General features: G+C 41.3%; 1 protein-coding gene across 1 annotated transcript in view; it reads right to left on the bottom strand.

Moving 5' to 3' along the window:
- Positions 1 to 22,080, bottom strand: part of LOC306771468 (uncharacterized protein) — a gene marked incomplete at its 5' end in the record, with an annotated part of 90,445 nt that overhangs the window by 43,999 nt on the left and 24,366 nt on the right. The window contains one exon of the mRNA XM_079260634.1: positions 8,576 to 8,803. Coding sequence (XP_079116760.1) covers positions 8,576 to 8,803 — 228 coding nt within the window. The remainder of the gene's footprint in view (positions 1 to 8,575; positions 8,804 to 22,080) is intronic.

Raw genomic sequence — 22,080 nt, 5'->3', positions numbered from 1 at the left:
CAATCCCCTGGCACAATCTCCTGTAGTTCCAGCTCCAGTAGGGGACCCAGTGGTTCCCATGCAGATTGGACGGACCCGCTTGACACCACAAGAGGGCACGACGTTCGAAGGAGGGTTTGTGCTTCTATTGCGGAAAGAGCGGTCACCTGGTTCACCGATGTCCATTAAAAGACCAGACTCAGTGGGAGAGAAGAGGTTCCTACTGAGTCAGAGGTTGGTGAAATCCTCTTTAGTCTCGTTACAGGCACAACTCCTTATAAATGGTATTCCTGAGCAGGTCATGGCATGTATCGATTCTGGGGCTGATACGGAATTCATTGATGCGGGTCTGGCAAGATCTCTTAACATTCAATTACTACCCACCTCTAAGAAGCAGAAAGTATTTGCACTTGATGGTCATGTGTTGCACCAGATCACGGAAGAGACTGCGCCTCAAGTTCATTGTAGGAGGAAATCACCAGGAGATGGTATCATTTCTTGTCGTCCATTCCCCTGAGCTACCCTTTCTTGGTGCCTCTTGGCTGCTTCACCACAATCCGCACACTGATTGGAGGACAAGTGAGGTCCTGAGTTGGTCATCCTCTTGTCACTCCACATGTCTTCTAATGGCTAATTCCCTCCCCACTGAACCAGTTTGTCAAGAGACCTACCCAGATCTTTCTAAGGTTCCTCCCGAGTATCACGACCTTAAGCAGGTATTCAACAAGCACTTGGCAACTTCTCTTCCTCCACATCGTCCCTATGACTGCTCCATTGATCTCTTACCCGGTACCTTCCCTCCCAAGGGCCATTTATACTCCTTGTCAGGACCTGAGACTCATGCCATGAAGGAGTACATAGAAGGGGCACTTAAGACTGGAATAATACGCCCCTCTTCATCTCCTGCTGCTGCAGGTTCTTTTTTTTTTTTTGTAGGAAAGGATGGAACTCTAAGACCGTGCATTGACTACAGAGGACTAAATGACATAACTATAAAGAACCGTTATCCTCTTCCCCTTATGAACACTGCTTTTGATCTCATTCAGGGTGCCACCATCTTCACCAAGCTGGTACTCAGGAATGCCTATCACCTCATCCGCATCAAAGAGGGAGATGAGTGGAAGACTGCATTCAATACACCCACAGGGCACTACGAGTACCTTGTCATGCCTTTTGGCCTAACCAATGCTCCTGCAGTTTTTCAGTCCCTAATTAATGATCTCAGATATGGTTGGACTATATGTCTTTGTTTATCTTTGACATTTTGATTTTTTTCCAAAGACCTCCCCACGCATCAGAGCCATGTGTGTCCTTCATCTCTTACAGAATAACCTTTTTGTTAAAGCAGAGAAGTGAGTTCCACCGAAGTTCTATATCGTTTCTGGGCTATGTCATCTCGCCCAACAGAATGTCCATGGATCTCAGCAAAGTTTCAGCGGTGAAGGAATGGCCGGTTCCCCAGTCTCGTAAGCAACTTCAGAGATTCCTAGGCTTTGCCAATTTCTATAGCAGGTTCATAAGAAGTTACAGTTCCATTGCCTCACCTTTGCATGCTCTTACTTCTAAGAACAGGTTTATTTGGAACACAGCAGCGGACCGTGCCTTCTCTCGCTTAAAGGACTTGTTCACCTCGGCACCTGTCCTCCATGCACTGGATTCTGATCGGCAGTTCATTGTTGAAGTGGATGCCTCTGACGCAGGAGTGGGTGCTATTCTAAGTCAAAGGTTTTCTGATGGAAAGACTCATCCATGTGCCTTCTTTTCTAGCGGTCTCTCCACAACCGAGAGGAATTATGATGTGGGAGATCGCGAGCTCCTGGCGGTTAAACTGGCACTCGAAGAGTGGAGGCACTGGCTGGAGGGAGCTAAGCACCCATTCATTGTGTGGACGGATCATAAGAACCTTGAGTACCTACGATCTGCTAAGACTCAATCCCAGACAGGCTAGATGGTCCCTGTTCTTCAGCAGATTTAACTTCTCCCTATCCTACAGACCAGGAACTAAGAACACCAAGCCGGATTCCCTCAAGGCTTCACGAGGTTCCGGAGGAGGGACAGTCCGATGGTCAGAATGACTACATCCTTCCCCATTCTGTCCGGCTGGGGGTTGTCAGACTTGGTTTGGAGAGAGAGATAAGGGAGGACCAACAACACCAGATTCCTGAGAACTGTCCCCAGGGTCGCCTCTTTGTTCGAGTGCACCTTGTCCCAGAGGTACTGTCATTTTGTCATAGTTCTCGTTTATATTGTCACCCAGGTGTGACCAAGACTCTGTCAGTGGTACAGAGTCGCTTCTGGTGGGAGACCTTGGTCCAGGACGTCAAGGAATTCATCGCTGCTTGCCGTGTCTGTTCCCAAGCTAAGTCTTATCGACCGCCAGCTGGTTTTCTGCGTCCACTCCCAATTCCACATCGTCCTTGGTCTCATTTGTCCATGGATTTCATCACAGGTCTGCCCAACTCCAAGAATCATTCAGTACTAACCATAGTTGACCGTTTCTCCAAAATGACTCATTTGATTCCTCTTGCCAAGTTGCCATCTTCTAAGGAATTAGGGGAGATCCTTGCCAGGGAGGTATTTCGTTTACATGGACTTCCAGATGACATCGTCTCTGACAGAGGTCCCCAATTTGTTTCTCAATTTTGGAAGGAGTTCTGTAACCACCTTGGTATCCAAGTGAGCCTCTCCTCTGGGTATCATCCTCTGACAGATGGACAGACGGAGCGGGTCAACCAGGAGGTGGAGACTAAGCTACGTATGTTGTGTGAACGGGATCCCTCAATGTGGTCACAGAACATTCCTTGGGTGGAATATTCCCTTAACTCGCTCCACAGGGCTCTCTCCGTTCTACACTGTGTATGGATACCAGCCGCCAGTCTTTGATTTACAGGAGATTGCCATCACAGTCCCCTCGGCTCACTCAGCAGCACTGAGATGTCAACGTGTATGGAGGAGGGCGCGTTGTGCCCTGTTGAAGACGTCTGCAGTGTATTCACGGGCTGCTAATCGTCGGCGGATTTCTGCACCAGAGTATCAAGCAGGAGGTGTGGTTGTCAACCAAGGACCTTCCCCTTCGGGTTGAGAATCACAAGTTGGCCCCTCGCTTCATTGGCCCTTTCCCTACAACCAGGGTGGTTAACCCCATGGCTGTACGTCTTCGACTGCCTAGGACCCTGCGGGTCTGCCCCACTTTCCATGTCTCCCGTATCAAACCTGTGTTCTCCAAGTTTGCACCCCCCCTCCAGGCCCCCTCCTCCCGCCCGGTTCATTGATTGGGGGGGGGGGGGGGGGGGGGCTGCCTACACTGTTCGTCGTCTACTCCGCTCCAGGCGGCGGGGCCGTGGGTTGCAGTACCTGGTTGACTGGGAGGGCTATGGGCCGGAGGAGCGCTCTTGGGTTCCTGCTCGTTTTATTTTGGATGGGTCCCTTGTTCGGGATTTTAATCTCCGCCATCCTGACATGCCTGGTGGTCCGTCTGGTGCCGGACCTTGAGGGGGGGGGGGGTACTGTCATGTTTTTGCCATTCTGATCTCCTGGCGTTCATCATTGGTAACTCGATCCACCTGTTGGCTTCCTAATTGCCTCTGCTGTCTCGTTCAGTTCACCTGGTTTCCTTTTCTCACTGCCTACTTAAGCTCCCTCCAATCTCCTTCTCTGCCAGATAATAATCAGACCTATGTCTAGTTGTGTTCCAGCGTTCTACGGATTGTTCCTCAGTTGCCGACCTTCTGCTTCATGCTCCCGGATTACCCTCCTTGCCTTGCCCTTGACGGACACCGCCACTTTTCGGATCTTCTGGTTGGCGCCTGGTTTCTTCTGCAGACCAGTCACCTGGATTGATCTTCTACTCATACTCCTTCGCCAATAAACTGGTCATTTGTCCATTACTCCTTGTGTGTGGCTGTAATTCCAGATCCTCACGGTAACTCATTACATATGTAGCTGTTCCACACTTGACTTATCGTCTGGATTGATAAAGTATACATCTATCTAGCAAACTGTTTAGTTTTAATGTCACTACAAAAACTGAAACAATCCAGTGTAAAAAGAACACAATGTGCCTTTTTTTTTTTTTTTTTAAATATTTTTGATATTTTATTACCTCTGCTAAGTAGGTTGTTTTCTGGCATTTGTTTATTTCATTGTGTTCAAGATAACTCAGTTATGGACGGAATTTCATGAACTTTTCAGGAATTGTTGGAAATGTGAATGAATTTTGGTAGTGCTCCAGATCACCGTTTGGATCCAAGATTTTTTTTTTTTTTTTTTTTTTTTTTTTTTTTTAAAAACTGTGGCCCTTGACAGAGGTTTGCACTCTCCAAGGGCTTTAATATTTTTCATCACATAGAAATTGAAAAATATCTGAACAAAATGAGTTAATGATTTGTTTTATTAGTGATTGTGAATTACCATTTGTGATCATGAGTGACTTTAGAACAAAGTGCTGAAAAAAGAGAGGAAGAGTTCTCTGACGATGCTGGTGATTTGCTTTTCCACTCATGTTTCTCTCTTTTACGTTGTTTCTATGTTGAGGCTTCTTTCAAGAAGTGAAACTAGGAAATCTATTTGATCATGTGTGTATATTGAAATATTAAGTTGGAAGATACATCTAAATGTTGTTTTTTTTTTTTTAAATTTCATTTCAAGTTTCTCATTCTGTCATCTGAACCTGGGGTGAGGAAAAAAAACTGACATTATAAATTAAGGAAGATTGGGTAGTGTTTGACCAAACTGTCTTTATCAGGAGAACTGGTGGTCCACAGTGGTTTTGCACAAACAAAAATGAAAGTTCTTTTCTGCACCAGTCAACCATGGCTACATTTGACTTTGGGACTCAACGCCTCCGAATGAATGACACTGTGGAGATGACAGTCCCTTTTGTTCTGATGTGAGGAACTGTTTTTTTTTTTTTGTTTGGACAAACTGGTCTGGCTGCACAGCATAAAAGGTTCAACTTTTCCATACTCTAACCAGACGTATCAAACTTGATTAGTGTTGGGAAACCATCACGGACATACTTGAGAACCTTGTGTGTAACAGTCAGACCCCAGCGGCTTCTGACAAAGTGGTGGTATGTGATGATTCAGAACTAAAATCAAGTTTAAACAGGATGCTAACATTAGCATCTGGCAAACTTAGCAAAACAAAAGAAAAAGAACCATATGCACCAAACAGACTCATGCATTGATAAAGTTCATGGTTTGGTCATCTGATAAGTTTACTAAACATGTTCTAAATGAGGTGAACATCCTCTGTTTTATGTACTTTATAGCGTTCCATCTGGATGATGTAGAGGCACTTAGATACATTTAATAAATCCAAGCTGTGCTAGCTAACATTTAGCCTCCACTGCTCCTGATTATAATTTTCAAAGTGACATAAAGAAATTTCTTAAACATAAGAAAATAATTTATTTTTACTACAAAGAAAAGCTCAAGCTCAATTAATTTAGCAAGTTCAATGAATTTAGCATAACCACGGATTTGGCATTGGTGTGTGTGTGTGTATATGTGTTTATTGTTAGGGGAAGTTATCATCCTTGCAGGCTGTAACATTTATCATAATACCTGTCTAGTGTACAAATTAGTATCCAGACTGAACGACAGATTCGGTTACCTCATCCCAATTTCTGTTTCTACTCATGAACACAAGAGAAGGGAAAATGTTACTTTTATTATTAAAGAAAATTAAAAGGAAACAAACAAATTACTTTTTACAGTAATTTTTAGGTGTCTGGGCCCCTGTTTGTAAGCTATAGCTGTGGGGGAATCCCATTTTTACAAAAAGTATTGTGTATGAATGTTATTTTTTTTTAATTGATTTCTAAAATAAAGGAAGGAATAATCACGAGAGTCAGTAAATATACCATCACAACTTGTGGTTCAACTAGCGTGCATAGTTTTCATACATATATGCGCATGCAGTCCGGCAAGTTAAATCACTATTATTTCACCTCATTACGGACGTCACCATAGCAACACATTAATCAAATAATTCAGATTAGCTGGCTTTTGACTTGACAACTGTTGTTTAGTCTAAAAAAAACTACATGGAAGCCAAAATAAGATAGTTCTTATGCTTTAGAATATGTAATAATTTTAGTCAAGACAAACAAAATAAAACAAACATTTGTTATTTACATATTTACTGTATAATATTTACATTCCATGTTGTGCATTAAAATCGTATAATGTACTACCTCAAGTTGTTTGATGAAAAATCATTGTAGTTATTGTGTTAGGTCAGTCGGTGCTAGAGTTCTAAAGATGCATGTAAATGTGTTAAACAAAAATGACATAAATAGCAAAACATGTCACATTACTTGGAGTCTTTGTCTCTTTTCAAGTACAACTACAAAATTTATTTAAAAACCTGATGTTAACATGAAGTCGCTGAGGTGGTTAAAAAGCTCGTTGGCGGCAAGGTCCCAGGGGTGGATGAGATCGGCCCGGAGTTCCTTAAGACTCTGATGCTGTGGAGCTGTCCTGGCTGACACTCCTCTGCAGCATCGCATGGATATCGGTGACAGTGCCTCGGGACTAGCAGACTGGGGTGGTGGTCCACCTTTTTAAGAAGGGGGACCGGAGAGTGTGTTCCAATTACAGGGGAATCACACTCCTCAGCTTCCCTGGTAAGGTCTATTCAGGGGTCCTAGAGAGGAGTGTCCGTCGGGTAGTCAAATCTCAGATTGAGGAGGAGCAGTGTGGTTTTCGTCCTGGAGAAGGCATTCGACCGTGTCCCCCGGGGGCTCCTGTGGAGGGTACTCTGGGAGTATGGGGTACCGGACCCCCTTGAACGAGCTGTCTGGTCCCTGTACAACAGGTGTCAAAGCTTGGTCCGCACTGCCGGTAGTAAGTCGGATTCATTTCCAGTGAGGGTTGGACTCCGCCAAGGCTGCCCTTTATTATGATTCTGTTCATAACTTATATGAACAGAATATCTAGGCACAGCCGAGGTGTTGAGGGGATCCAGCTTGGTGGCCTCAGGATTGGGTCTCTGCTTTTTGCAGATGACATGGTCCTGTTGGCTTCATCTGGCCGTGATCTCCAGCTCTTGCTTGAGCGATTTGCAGCCGAGTGTGATTTACCAGTCGATCTACGTTCCTACCCTCACCTATGGTCATGAGCTGTGGGTCGTGTCCAAAAGAACAAGATCTCATATACAGGCGGCTGAAATGAGTTTCCTCCGCAAGGTGGCCGGGCTCTCCCTTAGAGATAGAATGAGGAGCTCGGTCATCTGGGAGGGGCTCAGAGTAGAGCCGCTGCTCCTCCGCATCGAAAGGAACCAGTTGAGGTGGCTCGGGCATCTGGTCAGGATGTCTCCTGGACCTCCCTGGTGAGGTGTTCAGGGCACGTCCCTCTGGGAGGAGACCCCGAGGAAGACCCAGGACACGCAGGAGGGATTATATCTCTCCTGGGCCTGGGAACACCTTAGGATCCCTACCCGCAGAGTTGGCAAATGTGGCTGGGGAGAGGGAAGTCTGGGCTTAGCCTGCTGTACCCGCGACCCGACCCCGGATAAGCGGCAGAAGATGGATGGATGGATGAAATATAAAGCAAAGTAGCAATGCTAATTTAGTTGTACTGGCACTAAATTACTTTTAAGATAATGTGGGGAAACCATGTTATATTTTGCGTTTAGTGAGCGTATTTAGCGACTATATCACCCCAGTTAAGATCCAAGATTTTCCACATTGAAGCTGAAATTACACTACGAAGATGCCTTAAGTGTAGCCTACTTAGTGTTCAGGTAACTTAGCACTGACTAAGCTAGTGCTATATCATCCTGTTTAATTTAAACAACAGGCTAGTGAGTTTGCTAATTGATGATAAAGTGGCTACTACGTGTAAATGTAGTCTGATTATACCAGTCTGATTTTGAATAAGATTTAAGAATGAAAAGAAAAGGACATAATTCTGACTTTTTTTGTAAAGAGGAAGGACAGATCAGGTTGATGGACCCCAGCTGCCCCCACAGCAGCTAACTTCAGGTTTCTTCAGCAGTTTCCTCAGGTTCTTTTTATTTGGCAGTTTCTGTATGGTCTTCTTACAGTTCCGCTTGTTCTTTTCTTGTTTGTTCCTTTCACTGGTTGTGTGTCAGCTATTTAACCCAACACTGCCCCCGCAATTTCTAGTGATATTGCTTTGTTTTCTGGTTCAAGTGAAAAATAACTAAGCCCCCTAAAAACAAATCAAATTATGTTTGTACCAGGAGACGAACAAAACTGTACATCCATCTGTGTGCTAGTCTTTTGCGTCAAGCATAAAAGGGCCTTAAGACCTGTACGATGGTGGCCTACAGGGAACAACATTTGAGATCCCTGGTTTACATTGGCAGGGACCTCAGAATCACGTGTTATGACTCATTGTAAAGGTGACTAATCAAGCTTTCTAGTGATGTATAGCATGATTTAGTATTACGAAAGGACAGATACAGGCAAGAAAACACAAATTTCCTTAGTTTTTGTGTAAAGTTTTATTACTCCCAATTAATTCTCTAATAACTGGTATTTTCCCATCCCATTTTTGGAAAAGGAAAGTACCTGCTTAAGTCCTGTTTCAAACAGAATATTCTGTGCTGAAGTCCCACAATGTACCTGTTTATCCTGTTCCGCAATGGTCAAGGCGTTCTCCAGATCATCCAGGTCCTGTCTGAGGCTGCTACACTCTGCCTCCAGCTTGTCCCTGTGCAGGGCCAGCTGGGCTGAGCAGACCTCCTCCTCCTCCAGGCGATCTGAAAGGCCGGATAGCTGCCGCTCCAGCTCACGCCGGGCCTTCTCCAGCTGGACACAGCGCTGTTCGGACAATTGGGCGCTCTCCTGCTCCTGGAGGTTAGCAAACACAATACGACTGTAATGTGCATACATGTTATTTCTTTCTTGTTATCTATAATTTAGCTGCCCTGTCCAGTATTACTGCAACTATTTGTACCTTCAAGGCCATGAACTCTAGTACACACAGTTGCATGTACACAACAACTGATACAACAAATATACAACAGATTTAGAGAGTAGACTGGCTAGTTGGTGTTTAAAGAAAAAAGGAAAATGTCAAAGGTAAAAGAACAAAAAAGGTACAAGTAATACAAGAACAATAGATGGAAGACTAATCTGAATGGATTAGCTAAATAAAAGAAGCTGAAGCAACGATCCTACCGCAGGTTAAAGCACAAGATGAAACGTATCCCCTCATAAGTCCAAAGGAAAACCTTCTCTTTGTTAGCTTGAACTTGCCTTCCTATATTAGACCTGAGAGGCAACAGAATGACATGCAGCTCTGACCAGATAAGCAAGTTCTCCTAAACACCAGATCACTGAGTCAACTGCCATCCATAACAAGGATGAAAGACCTGATTGTGATAGCAAACTCTGGTTACTGTTACTTTCTCACGGGGCTGTCATCGTGAGCAAAGCATTTAGAATGAGCTAATAACAAACCCAAATATCTGGGCAGATACATTTTCATCTGCATTCATTTCCATAAAAACACCTGGCTTGAGTCCTTTCCACTCCTCTTTAAAGCCTCGCATTGTTCTCTTTCTCACCTGGTCTTTGTGCACCGATAACACTCTCACCCAGTGACTACTGAATGCCTGTTAGCAGGTATGAATAGAGTACAAGCCCATGCAACAAACAAAGGACATGTGCACACAGGCGCTCACGCCTGCATATGTGTTCATGCACGTGAATTTAACCATAAACAAATGTATGCTAATTTTACTACATTTTAAACTGAATGCTTAGACTTTATCACACAAAACTTTTCATGCAATGGAAAAAAAGAGCATTTATATTTTTAAATTTAAACATTCAATGTAATAAATACATTCACACATTAATTATTACATTTTAGCATCTGTTATTTTCATAATTTAGAATTTAAACTAAGTAAACTTTCCACAAATACTGATTTCAACCCTTCCTTTCTGAATCTTCATGTACATCTACATATCTAATATCAATGATCGCTGATTGTAATGGTTAATATTCCAGAAATAGCATTATTTATACTTTATTTGAAAATGCTGTAATAACAAGATGCACAAAATAAAAAAGTGCCATATTTTTCTTCACATATTTTACTTGAGCACAGTAGTACTTTCTTGAAAAGTTAATGACATTTTTTTTTACATTTTTAATCTATTTTTCTACATTTACAAAATTTTAATGAAGCTATTTTCATGGGCTGCACGGTGGCGTAGTGTGTAGTCCTGTGGCCTTACAGCAAGAAGGTCGGTGCAGAGGTTTGAACAGTGGCCTTTCTGTGTGGAGTTTGCATGTTTTCTTTGTGTATGTGTGCATTCTTTCTGAGTACTCCCGCTTCTTCCCACCATCCAAAGACATGCATGTTAGGCTAATTGGCTACTTACCCTAGGAGTGAGTGTATGTGTGTGTGTGTGTGTGTGTGTGTGTGTGTGTGTTTGTCTGTCTCTGTGTGGCTCTGTGATGGACTGGCAACCTGTGCAGGTGTACCTGCCTCTCGCCCAGTGATTGTTGGGATAGGCTCCAGGTTCCATGCAACCCTGAATTGGACTAAGTGGTTAATAAAATGGATGGAAAATACTTTCTTTTCCTCAACTGAGGAAACTTAAAAATTATAATGTTTCCACGTTACGGTATATGATATATTGATATATTCTTTGGCAAGCGGTAACGTCTCCAACAGGTCGGGAGATAACTTCAGAGAGTTGACGGATCATTGTAAAACATGTATATCCTACGTTTATAAATTAAATCTCTAAGGGACGGTCCCGAGCTCCATTGTGTCAGGAAGGGAATCTGGTGTAAAACGTGTCAAAGTACAAAAATGCGAATACGGCTTCCGTACCAGCTCAATGCTTGGAAGCTGACAATTCACTCTGGCAACACCTGCAGGCGGGAAAGGCCAAAAAGTAAACAATTTGTGTGCAACAGATACACAATTGACCAATCAGAGAAGCTGTGTTTACAGTGTCATCAGAGCTGGAAGCGAGCTATGCTAGTGTCCCTTTGTCGCTGCTCCTTCATTCAAGCTTTGCATCACAATGTTCAAGCTTGGTTGACAAGCGAGGGAAGAGTTACAACAAACATGATCAGAAAGACAACAACTACATTTACATGGAGCCGAACATACCGACTGAAGCTCGATTTGAAAGCTAATAATAAAGTAATAAAAATGATCTGTGCACACAACAAAAGCATAAAACCAAAGCTTTTACCAATCAATCCATAATTATAAAAACAAAAAGGTTCACTAAACACAGTAGTTTAAACCACAAACACCAAACACTCAAAACTCATTTACTGGCAGTGAATGAGTGGCAAGCTGTGACACCGAGACCCAACCAAACACAGCTGTCCTGAATGAAGACTGTTGACAGCCTTTATTCTGGTGCTCAGCAGAGGTCCAACCAATCACAGTAGATAGGAGTGTGGGCGACCAATCAGCAACCAGCACGGCGGTCTAAGGGCAGTGCCAGGGAGAACACCAGGTGTAGCCAATCTCCCAGGTAATGACAAGATGAATAACAAGCCTTGGGCCGTAACAGTTGTAAACACACAACATGGGATTCTTGCTCACTTGGGAAGATGGCGGAAAACAGACAATTTAGCAGACAGCAGCAGAAAGTTTGTTTTTTAATCCAAACTTTGTTTCCTCTTTGTTGTTTGCAGTAGGAGTGCAAGAGTATCAAACGAGTATTACTGCAAAAAACTTTTACGATTAGTTTTAGACCGCTTCATCTTTGATAAATCCCACGATGTAAACATGTTTCTGCACATGTCAGACTTGACCGTTCTGCTTAAATATTAGCACATGTACACACCAGATAGAATAGTTACCATGGAAACAGCTGCCCTCAAGTCCTAAATCAGGATGATTTCAATCTAAATGGGGTGAATGTCACCATTTAACCATGGCTAATGTGTGGCGAAGAATCGCCAATGAAGATGGTACGAAGCTGCTGAAACATGTCTTCACACTGTCTTACAAACATCCTAAAGCCGTCCTGATACTCCTCAAGTTCTCCTCTTTTCTAGAACAGGATGAACCCAGAGCCTCTTTTTTTTCTTTTCTTTTGCAGCATCAGCACACAATCATTGTCACATGATATGGAATCCGTTTTTGTTTTTGTCAACTTGCGAGTTCGTTTTTAGACTATTTATAATTTAGTAGCAATTTCGCATCACACTTGGTGTTCACAGACAAAAACATACTTATTTCTCTGAATAATTCATAAATCCGTGTTGACTATTTGTATCAGTCTCGGTGTGTGTAAGTATTAACAGGTTAAACAACAAAGTTAACACTCGTGAATTTGGTTAATTTACAAACATAGCATCCTCACCTGGTCATAGACTAGAATATAACACAGAATACTGCAGTGAACACAATGCATGAAGGTTAATATCATGTGTTGCTAATGCATATTTAACTCTCTGCTGCTAAGAGGAATGTGCTCCTACATACATGCACATACTCTGTGCAGCATTTATGTAACAGTGTTGATCCAGAAGTGATGTTTCTCTGAGTTTCACACGCTGAATTGTTTTACGTGCTTCAGATTTCACTCTAGAAAGAACTACATTCAGCAACCATGCTAAAACTTTACTCATTTACAAATTCATAAACTTAAAATGTGTACTTGTATATTATGTACTGTAGTAAATCAATGTCATGCAAGTTAAATTTTATATTGATTAGTTCAATTTTTTAACTTAGTTCTCGCTTAAAATTTGGAATTTTGTCAACGTAAGGTTAAATACTCCTTAGCTAGTTCATATTTCTGCTACATTACTATAGCTAACGAGTTATAATTAACACTTCTTTGACTGTGTGAAAAGAAAAGGAAAACAAGATTTAACATTTAATCTATTATTACATTAATTTGTGTCTCAGATGTGTAAAACCCAACAGAAGATGTAATGATACCCAACAATCCAGCAGCTACTTTGTATGTTACCCACTCCTGCTAATCTGTGCTCCAGTGTGGTGCTGTATCCATCCCAGTCCAGTTCCTCAGGTTCTGCTTCTGGTCCAGGACCTGCATGGTTCCCATTGGTTTCCTCGGAGTCACCAGACAGGGAGTGGCGACGGTGACTTGGTCTCACCAACATCATCTCAGCGATACGTCCTGCAGCCGACTGCTTTGCTGTTTGTTAAGCTCCTCCGTTCTGGTCTTATGAATGGCATGCAGCTGTTCTGAATCATCCAGGTGAGTCTGAAAGGGAGGAACGGTAGTAATTCCCTGTTGGTGCTCTGGTCTGTAATCTCCCAGCAGTTTCTCTCTCACGACACGCTCCTCTGTACACCTTTCTTTTTCTTCATCTGTCAGCCCTCTCTTCCTCCTTTCCCTTTCTCTTCTTCTCTTGCTTTCAACCAGTCTTTCATCTGTGTTTCATTTTAGGGTGCGCTGGTTGAAATCCAAGCATTCCTCTCTACTTACATCCAGCCGGCGGTCACCGTACAGCAGCCAGGGCTCGGTCTTTCCTTAACAACCACCTCTACTGTCTTCTTAGCCCTCCTCCAGAAACAGGTGGCTCTCTCCTGTTTACAGTGAGGGGCTCCTAAGGTATCCCACAAGGGAGGTGGTTGGCATAGGATGTCAGGTCAGAGGAAGAGCCTCATTGCGAAGTGCTGCCAGAGAAAGTCAGCCTTCAGCTGCACCATCAAAGCCACAGCATAGAAAAGAAAACAAAACAAAGACAGCGTTCCAGACTAAGAATGCCTTTTCTTCCCTCGGTTATAATTGACATAAATGTCTTGTGCGCAGACACCCACATGCCCCCCCCCCCTCCCTTCACCACCACCACCACACAATGCCCTGGCATTCATCTTAGCAGGAACAAGAAGACATATTGTGCTTCGACTCAAGTATGGCTGGTTTTCCGTCAATGAAGTTATAGAGACTCACAAAACCTAGACGAAGCATTTCCTTATCTGGAGTCAACGTCAGCCAGGGTCCCAGGTCAGATGATGATTAATAATGCACGGGAAAATCTTCAGTATCATAACCGTAGTTTGCTTTAACCCATAAGAGCCCCAGTATGACATATATAATATATGCAGTTTCTGAAACACTTTGGAATAACTTTATGATAAAAAGATTTGCTAAAAATCCTGTTGAACACAGTTGGATTCTTTTCTTCTGCCTATTAACGGACACAAGAAAGCAGATTACTCTGTAAAAGTTTTGACATATTGTATACATGATAAATGGTAAATATCCCTGAAAAATGTGTTTCTTCTTTCTTTTACATTTTGTGAAAGGTACAAAAAAAGAATTTTTTTTTTTTTTTACCATTTTCTTACACGTCGGGTCCTAAAGGGTTAATTCATTAGTCCATACACACACAAAAAAAAAATTAAAAAATAACAATTTTATTTCAAACAGTCATTTGTAGTTTTGGAGTCATATTTGCAATCAAAGGAAGAAATTTTAGACTGAGATAAAATGATCCCATTTAATCGCATCTGAACATAATTTTACTTTCATCACTGTTTATGTGTACAAAGTCAAGTTTAATGACAGAAGTCATTTTATTATTGTTAGCTTGTTTGGGAATTCCTTTTTGGAAGATTAACCTGAATTAAGCAGTTTACTCCAGGAGCTTTCAGCTACGTCTAATGGCTTTTACAATTTGTTCATGAAATATTCTTTCACTATTTATGTCAGAGAAGAAGGAAAAATGCAAAACACATACAACAAATAACACAACTGGTTTTAACCAGATGAACAAAATATGAATGTTCAGCCAGATGAGTTAAGCACTGAGAGAAATTCCTCCACGTTTGCTCTACAGCAGCAATTATGATCCAACATTATGTCATTTTTAGGTTTAAAATGACATAAACCTAAAAAAAGGATGAACACCAAAAGATAAAAGCCTAAATAAAAAAGACAGAAAAAACCTCACTGGATTGCTAAGAATTCAGATCATTTATAATGCAACTAATCTGGCTTCTTGAACGTGGAGGCGGCACAGAGACGTCTGTTCCTCCCACTTCAACATTCATAAGCTTTAGACACTGGCATCCGGACAGCAGGCATGGCCAACGTCACATCTGAGAGGGAATGCTGCTAATTTAAATCATGTCAACATGGGGCCCAGAGGTTTTATGTATATATATATATATATATATATATATATATATATATATATATATATATATATATATATATATATATATATATATATACATGCATACACAGAAATATCTATCTATCTATCTATCTATCTATATATGTATATGTATATATATATATATATATATATATATATATATATATATATATATATATATATATATATCTTCATTTAGTGGATAACTAAATCATATAATAGACACAGACATTATGATAAACTCAGACTTCATTGATGTCTGGAAAAATAGATTTAATTTTAAAACAGCTAAAAAGAAACAGAAACAATCTCTGGTCACATTAAAGTGTCATTTTTATACACTCCAACTAACAGCTGCAGCTGTTCTCTAAGAGTCTTTTACAGTCATTTTTACCTTTCAAAATGTTTTCATCCACCCTTTTCGCTAATGGAAATCATTATCTGACAGTAAACCAAGGTGGGATAAATCAGTATCAGCTTCAGTGTGATCATGCAGCAGAGGTGATCACCTCCTACTGCAGCTTGAAGCTGGATGCTGCATGAGGACCAAGCTCCTGGAGTTTTATTCTGGATGGGGGAGGAGACGTAGCGGGTCATAGAGAGTAAAGATACACGCTTTTAATGTTATTCACCAAAAGTCTCCAAAATAAAGAAAAGTCACTAAACTTGCTGGTAGTCTCTGCTTTAAATAGACTTAACAGAGGAGTCTGAAAAACCCATAAATATAGCGCCAATGTTGCCAAGTTAAGCCGTGTCCTAGTACCCACACTAGATCCATGATCCTCTCTGTGTGCACATGATAGAGGTGCAAGTAAGGGTTCTAGTGGGCAGGTTACAAGTGTGGGAAAATAGCAGAATTGAGACAGTGATGGTTACAAATGCTGTGATGTAATTTCCCAGACATTTGTATATAATGTTTTGTTGCTGAACATGATAATTAAACTGCAACAACCATTTTTAGAAAAGAAAAGCCGTGGTACCGAAGGAGGCCCTATACGCCAGACTCTCATTTGAATTTAATGCTGTGGGCTGCTAGATGCTGGCGGCTGGCTGCTGGGATGTACTTGAAAAGCCATATTTATTTTTCACCACAGGCACAGGAGCTCTTTTACCAAACATCTCCTGTTTTCCACCTTTTTGGTTCAAAACATCATATGCAACAATGAATTATGGACAATATGCTTTATAGAAATCTGCATGGATGCGAACTTAGCTGAAGTGTGGACTGAGGATGCAAAGGGGGCAGGGCTAAAATCCACTAGAGAACTCGGGCACACACACTCAATCCCTTTAATATGAACATGCACTCCACGGGCACAACTCAAAACAATCAGCAGGTCAGATGGCGTGATTTCCTGTGACTGTGTGTGGTCAGGCTGAGCAGGAACAAAGGAATTGATTCTGTTTCCTTGGTATCGTATGGAGTTCAGACAGAAATACTCTACCAATCCCCTAACTTTGAGCAGGTTTGGTAAGTATTTTCAATGCTGGTATCGGGATCGGCCCAATTCTAATTTAGGCTGCAGATAAGGATCCCACGTGGATTGTCTGCAGTTTCCTGGTGTTTGCCGATATGGGTTTCAAGTTGGTTCTGATTGGCTGCTGGGGCCCAAATTTGGAGCCCAGAGCCCACATAGGCTTCCCATGCCTGCTTAGCCCACCTACATCCCTTATGGTGCTCATACAGCCCACATGGACTTGGGGCCCACGTAAATGAAGCTACATGGGTCCTACAAAATTTGCCCAGTTAAAGCCCATGCCCAGTCAGTACCCACATAGCCCAGATTCAGCCCTTATGGGCCCCACATAAACATGCTGGTGACAATATAGGTTCTACGTGGGGCTTCTGCAGCTCACTATGGGCCTCTGCTAAAAAAAAAATCTCCCCCATTAAATGTTAAAATGTTTCACTGTCTCAAAACTGAGTTTGCAAGTTAATGAGAGCGATTAGAAGATGGGAAAGATCTGGGCTGTGGATAGTAGGCACTGAACAACTGGGAAAACTCAGGCCAGCATTGGTGCTGATCTAGAAGTGCCTTATGAGCTCATTAAAAGAATTTTTTCTGTTCATCTGTATTAATTTCATGTGTTTTTTCCTCCATTTTCAGAGTTTGCTGATACTCTATGAAACTAGAGGATGCTCTACGATTATCCTTTCCTGCATATGTGATATGTCTCCAACATCAGCACACCTCATCCAGATTAAATGAACTGCTCGCAAGTTCTTTTCAATACTGATAATGTGCCACTTATTTTATCAGGTTTGTTAAAGTATCGAAACATCTGATAGATGCTGAGTAGGGGGTCCCCAATTGAGCCACACTGGCCAAATGGAGCATAGGAAGCAACACCATCATAACATGATGGAAATATTCCCTGAATATGTCAAAGTAAAGCACACATGGGAACAGTGACACTTGACCATATTTGAAATTAACCTATTTATTATACAGGTGATGCATATTGCTACAAACAGCTGCTCAACACAGGCCCAAATATGACACAAAAAGTGCACTTTCAACACCTCTGTTGTTTTCTAAGCTGTTACTATACAATGGATGATATTAGCAAGCAGCAAAGGCAGCAAACAGGTGGGAAGAAAGCATATCCATCCCTATGTTAGCTCATCCTCTCATCCATTTTACTCAGGAACTGGGTGAGAAATCCATTATTGGCAATCTGATAAAAGCTTCAGTAGCAACACCTGCAGAGCAGTCAGGAGAAGACGAAGTCGAGGACAGCTAGTGGCTGGGAGCAGTGGAGGACAGACTCCGTCTTTCTGCCAGAATCTCTTAGATCAATTTAATTTGTTACTTTTTAAGCACAAATATTTTATTGGACTAAACAGGAAGGTGATGGTCTACCAGGAGACATCCTTACTAACCTATTAAGCTATCAACAACCAGAATATTAATGACATTCTCCTCACTGCTAAGTCCCTGAAGGGCGGTTATGCTGAGTGAGGTAATAAATCAGGATCCACAGCACAGCTGCTGGGGAGGGAGTGGAAAGCTCCACTCCGCTGACTCCAGCATGAGTCCCTGAGGCTGTTTGTGCTGGATCCGTAGTGAAACTGTGATGTTCCACTGTCCTACAAACAGCCCAGACCTCTGTCAGAGCTGTAGGCCAGGAAGGATGTTCATGTGAGTCAAAGGCCAAAGACCAGAAATAAAAAAGGGTTTTAGAGGTGATTACAAAGGAGTGACGTTTGTGTTATAATAACGATTTCATGATCTGATCATGGAATACACATATCAGCTAAAATGAGTTATCAATTAAAAATAACTCTGTTCTTTTATATCTAGTGCAAGAAAAAAAAAAAAATCACCCAAACAATGACATGATCAGAGCTTGACACTGTCCAGCAGTCTGGACTCGGTAAATAAGTTCCCACTGGTTCAGAACTTAGCAGCACACAAAGCACCAGAGTGTAACTCTGGGACAGATGTTACTGTAATGCATGGGAATTTAAATGGTTTAATATTAGAAAGATGAGTTTATTTATTGTTATTATTTTGTAGGAAAATAAGTAAAACAGTCCCCTCCGATGGACTGGCGAGCTGTCCAGGGTGTATCCTGCCTTTCACCCGAAGACTGCTGGGATAGGCTCCAGCTTCCCCGCGACCCTTCATCAGACTAAGCGGTTAGGATAATGAATGACTGAATGAATGAACAACGTCCCAACTTCATTGGAATTGGGGTAAAAGGACCTCTGAAGTAAACGAGGGTCCGGCCCGGTACTAGCGAGATGAACCTGATGAAGTGGCCACACTTGTCATAATCAACTGGTTTTGTTCTGGTATCACTCTGTTGATGTTTCAACTGATAAATATGACTGTTTTTGCCAGAAATCACCATACAGCAGAGCACACACACACACACACACACACACACACAGATTCAGGGTGTGTGATTGCAGAGTGACATGAATGTGTGTAAGAACATGGAGACCATGTGGTGAGGATAATGAATGAATGAATAATCAAAACTACATCAGAATTTAGAGTTTAACAAAGATAAACATTAGACGCAGGGACAAATTGTGGCTGCTGTAAAACATTTTATTAAAAGAACAGTTTTATTAAGACAGATATAAATAAATTCCAGTTCCATATATTTAATCCAATAGCAATTAATCCTTTCAGATTTCTATTTAACCAAATGTTTTTACTCTAAATGAGAAAAAATCTATCTATCAAATGTTAATATGTTGGGTTTGGCCATTAAACAAACAGTTCTTTTCCCCAAATTCCATCGTGCATGAAGGATGACATACATGAAAAGGTTTAGATGTTAGAAAATGACACTGCTAGGGTAAGAAAACTAAACTTTGCTGCAAAGTTTGATAATTGTGATGCAACTGTACATGAAACATTTACCTTCCATAGAGTCATAACTGTGTAACTTTCTAAGCCTGCCTTGTGGAACAGCAACTTATCGGACATGTATTGAATTCATTGCCCTCAACCTTCGACATCACGCTAATCTTCCATTCCCCTCACCTCTCTCCTCTCTGCAACACCCTCATCCATCTCTCCCTGCCAGTCTTTTGTCCTAAAGATTGCCTCAGGCTGAAAAAACTTCAGAGCCAGTACAGACTAAAAGTTTTCCACATGTAGAACTTGAGCATCTGGACAGCTCGGCAGGAGAACACATTTATTTCCCATTAGGGTTAAGAAAAGTGGACTTTAGTCTCTTTATATCCATGTGCACCAGTGCTGGTTTGAAGAGAAGCAAATGCAAATCCTTTAAACTGTTTTTCTTGCAGTGGCAGGATTTAATTTCTATATTTTAATTTGTAGTATTTGTGTATTTATGTTAGTTGGCTGGCATAACTTTATGTTTTTCCACTGGTTTTGAATCTTTTCTTTCTCTTGGCATGGTATTACCTGACACTTTAATCCAGACTGAAATACATCAGTGGTATTTAAAGTGATCAGTATGAACTTATTTTACGTTCTTTTGGTTCACAGATAATACGTCCTACTGACAGATGCATCACTGTGAAGCTGAAATCAAAGCTCAAAAGTCTGAACAACTATTAAACTTACTGTCATAACATGCAGAGAGGATGAATACCCACAACTCTGATTGTCAACCCAGAGCTGATCAGACAGATAATATGACCAGCAAATATACTGGTAATTCCTGTCAGCTCCACCAGTACACAGCTTTAAGTATTAATTAGTTAAAGTTACCATGCTCACAGCTGAGCTAGGTTATTTTTTGTTTTATGAAATAAACATCCTATGAAAACAATTACAATAAAAGTGAAAAATGAATTTGATTGAATTGGATTGTAATGAATTAGATTGGTTATACTTGGATTTGATTGCATCTTTAAACATTTTTGTTATGAATTGATGCTGTAAAAATAGGGCTAAACTGAGCTAATAAGTATATGATGGATTAAGTCCTCAGCTTAAACATTACACAGTGATATCCATATTGATATTTTCTCACATCAAGCAATTAAACTTATAGGCTATAAACATGGGATCATTTTGAATATATACCTTAAGAAGCTGTTCTCTGCAGTTGTGCATGAAGTCCAGATGATATGCAAATGGTAAGTTCCAAAAGCATGTGGTCCCAATTCTCTGAATCTCTTGGTGCCTAACATCTTAACTTACTGGGCATTGCAGCTGTAGATCTGACCAAACTGAACAACCCAAAAAATAAGAGCAAAGCACAATGTGCAACCCTTCAAATGGCACATAGATCTGATTTACTCTTTAAGGTCCTGGTTTACAATTTGGTAGAAGTAAATTTGCAGTGAATTTGGTGAATTTCTTTAAAGAAATGTGGAAATAAACCTGCCTAAGCATCTCTGCCAACTGGTTTTGGTATGTAAAGCCCAAAGTATTTGTTAAAAAAAAACAAAAAAAAACTACTGTTTCAAATTTAAACAATTTCACTGTTGTTACATTATTATTAACTTCTCGGCATTTATTTTAAAAAAAAAAAAAAAACCATTTATTCTGCTTATTCTTGTCCAAAACAAACAGAAAAACACAGACAAATATTATTCTGGCCTTCTTTTAAGTGTTAAAGTTAAAGGCTGACCAGGTTTTGTTTCTATTTAGGAAAAACTCTTGATGAACATAAGGAGGCATGGGATTACTTCCAACAAAGCCTGTATTTTATTCAGAACTGCTGTCATGCTTGGTGACAAAGATTCAACAAGCTATTGGAAACATTCAGAAACACTCAAAGATTTTGCTCCATATAGACATGAAGCACCCGTCAGCTGTGTTGGAGCAGGGAAACATTGAAATCATGCAGAACTCTGGCCATGGAGGACCGGAGCAGGAAAACCCCTGGTTTAAACAGTTTAAAACAAAAGTAACATACTGCTCTAAATCACATCTTTGGTATGAAGGCTTCCAGCACCAGGCAGTGAAATCCTGCACTTAAACTCACCCTGCAAACAAACAAGTGCACCTAAGTTATATTAACTCAACAATGGACCATTTTACACATATACATATGGGGTTGAGAGTGTGTTTCTTTTGTGGGCATAATCGCTGTGAAAAGATCAGACATGAACATTTTATTGCTCTGACTTTACTACGTCCTCGTCATACCGGTGCAACTTCTCCTTCGGTAACTGCCGGACCACCTCGCTGTCCTCTCAGCTGTCTCTCACTCCAGAGGAAATACACATCATCTCCATTCATATAAAATCTGTAAACGTTGCACTTTTCCACCAGCTTTTAGGTGTTTTTATTTTCTGCATTGGAGCATAACCGCTGTGAAACAATGAGTTTTATTGCTGTGATTTAACTTTAACAATCTGAGCTCTGTCTCTTCATGCAGTCCGGATCTCAGTCAGAAATGCGCAGCTCTGCAAGCCTCAGGCTGATCTCCAAAGTACTTACTTATTAACAGGATAGTGCTGAGGAAGGGACCTTTGAGAACCCCATTTAAAGCCCATTTATGCTTAGCGCAGGAATGGATACGCAAACGGACATTCATGTCCATCTCCTACGGCAGTTATT

The sequence above is a fragment of the Telmatherina bonti genome (genome assembly GCF_933228915.1).
Source record: "Telmatherina bonti genome assembly, chromosome: 21".
NCBI classification, from domain to species: Eukaryota; Metazoa; Chordata; class Actinopteri; order Atheriniformes; family Telmatherinidae; genus Telmatherina; species Telmatherina bonti.
This window is presented reverse-complemented; position numbering and strand designations above follow the sequence as displayed.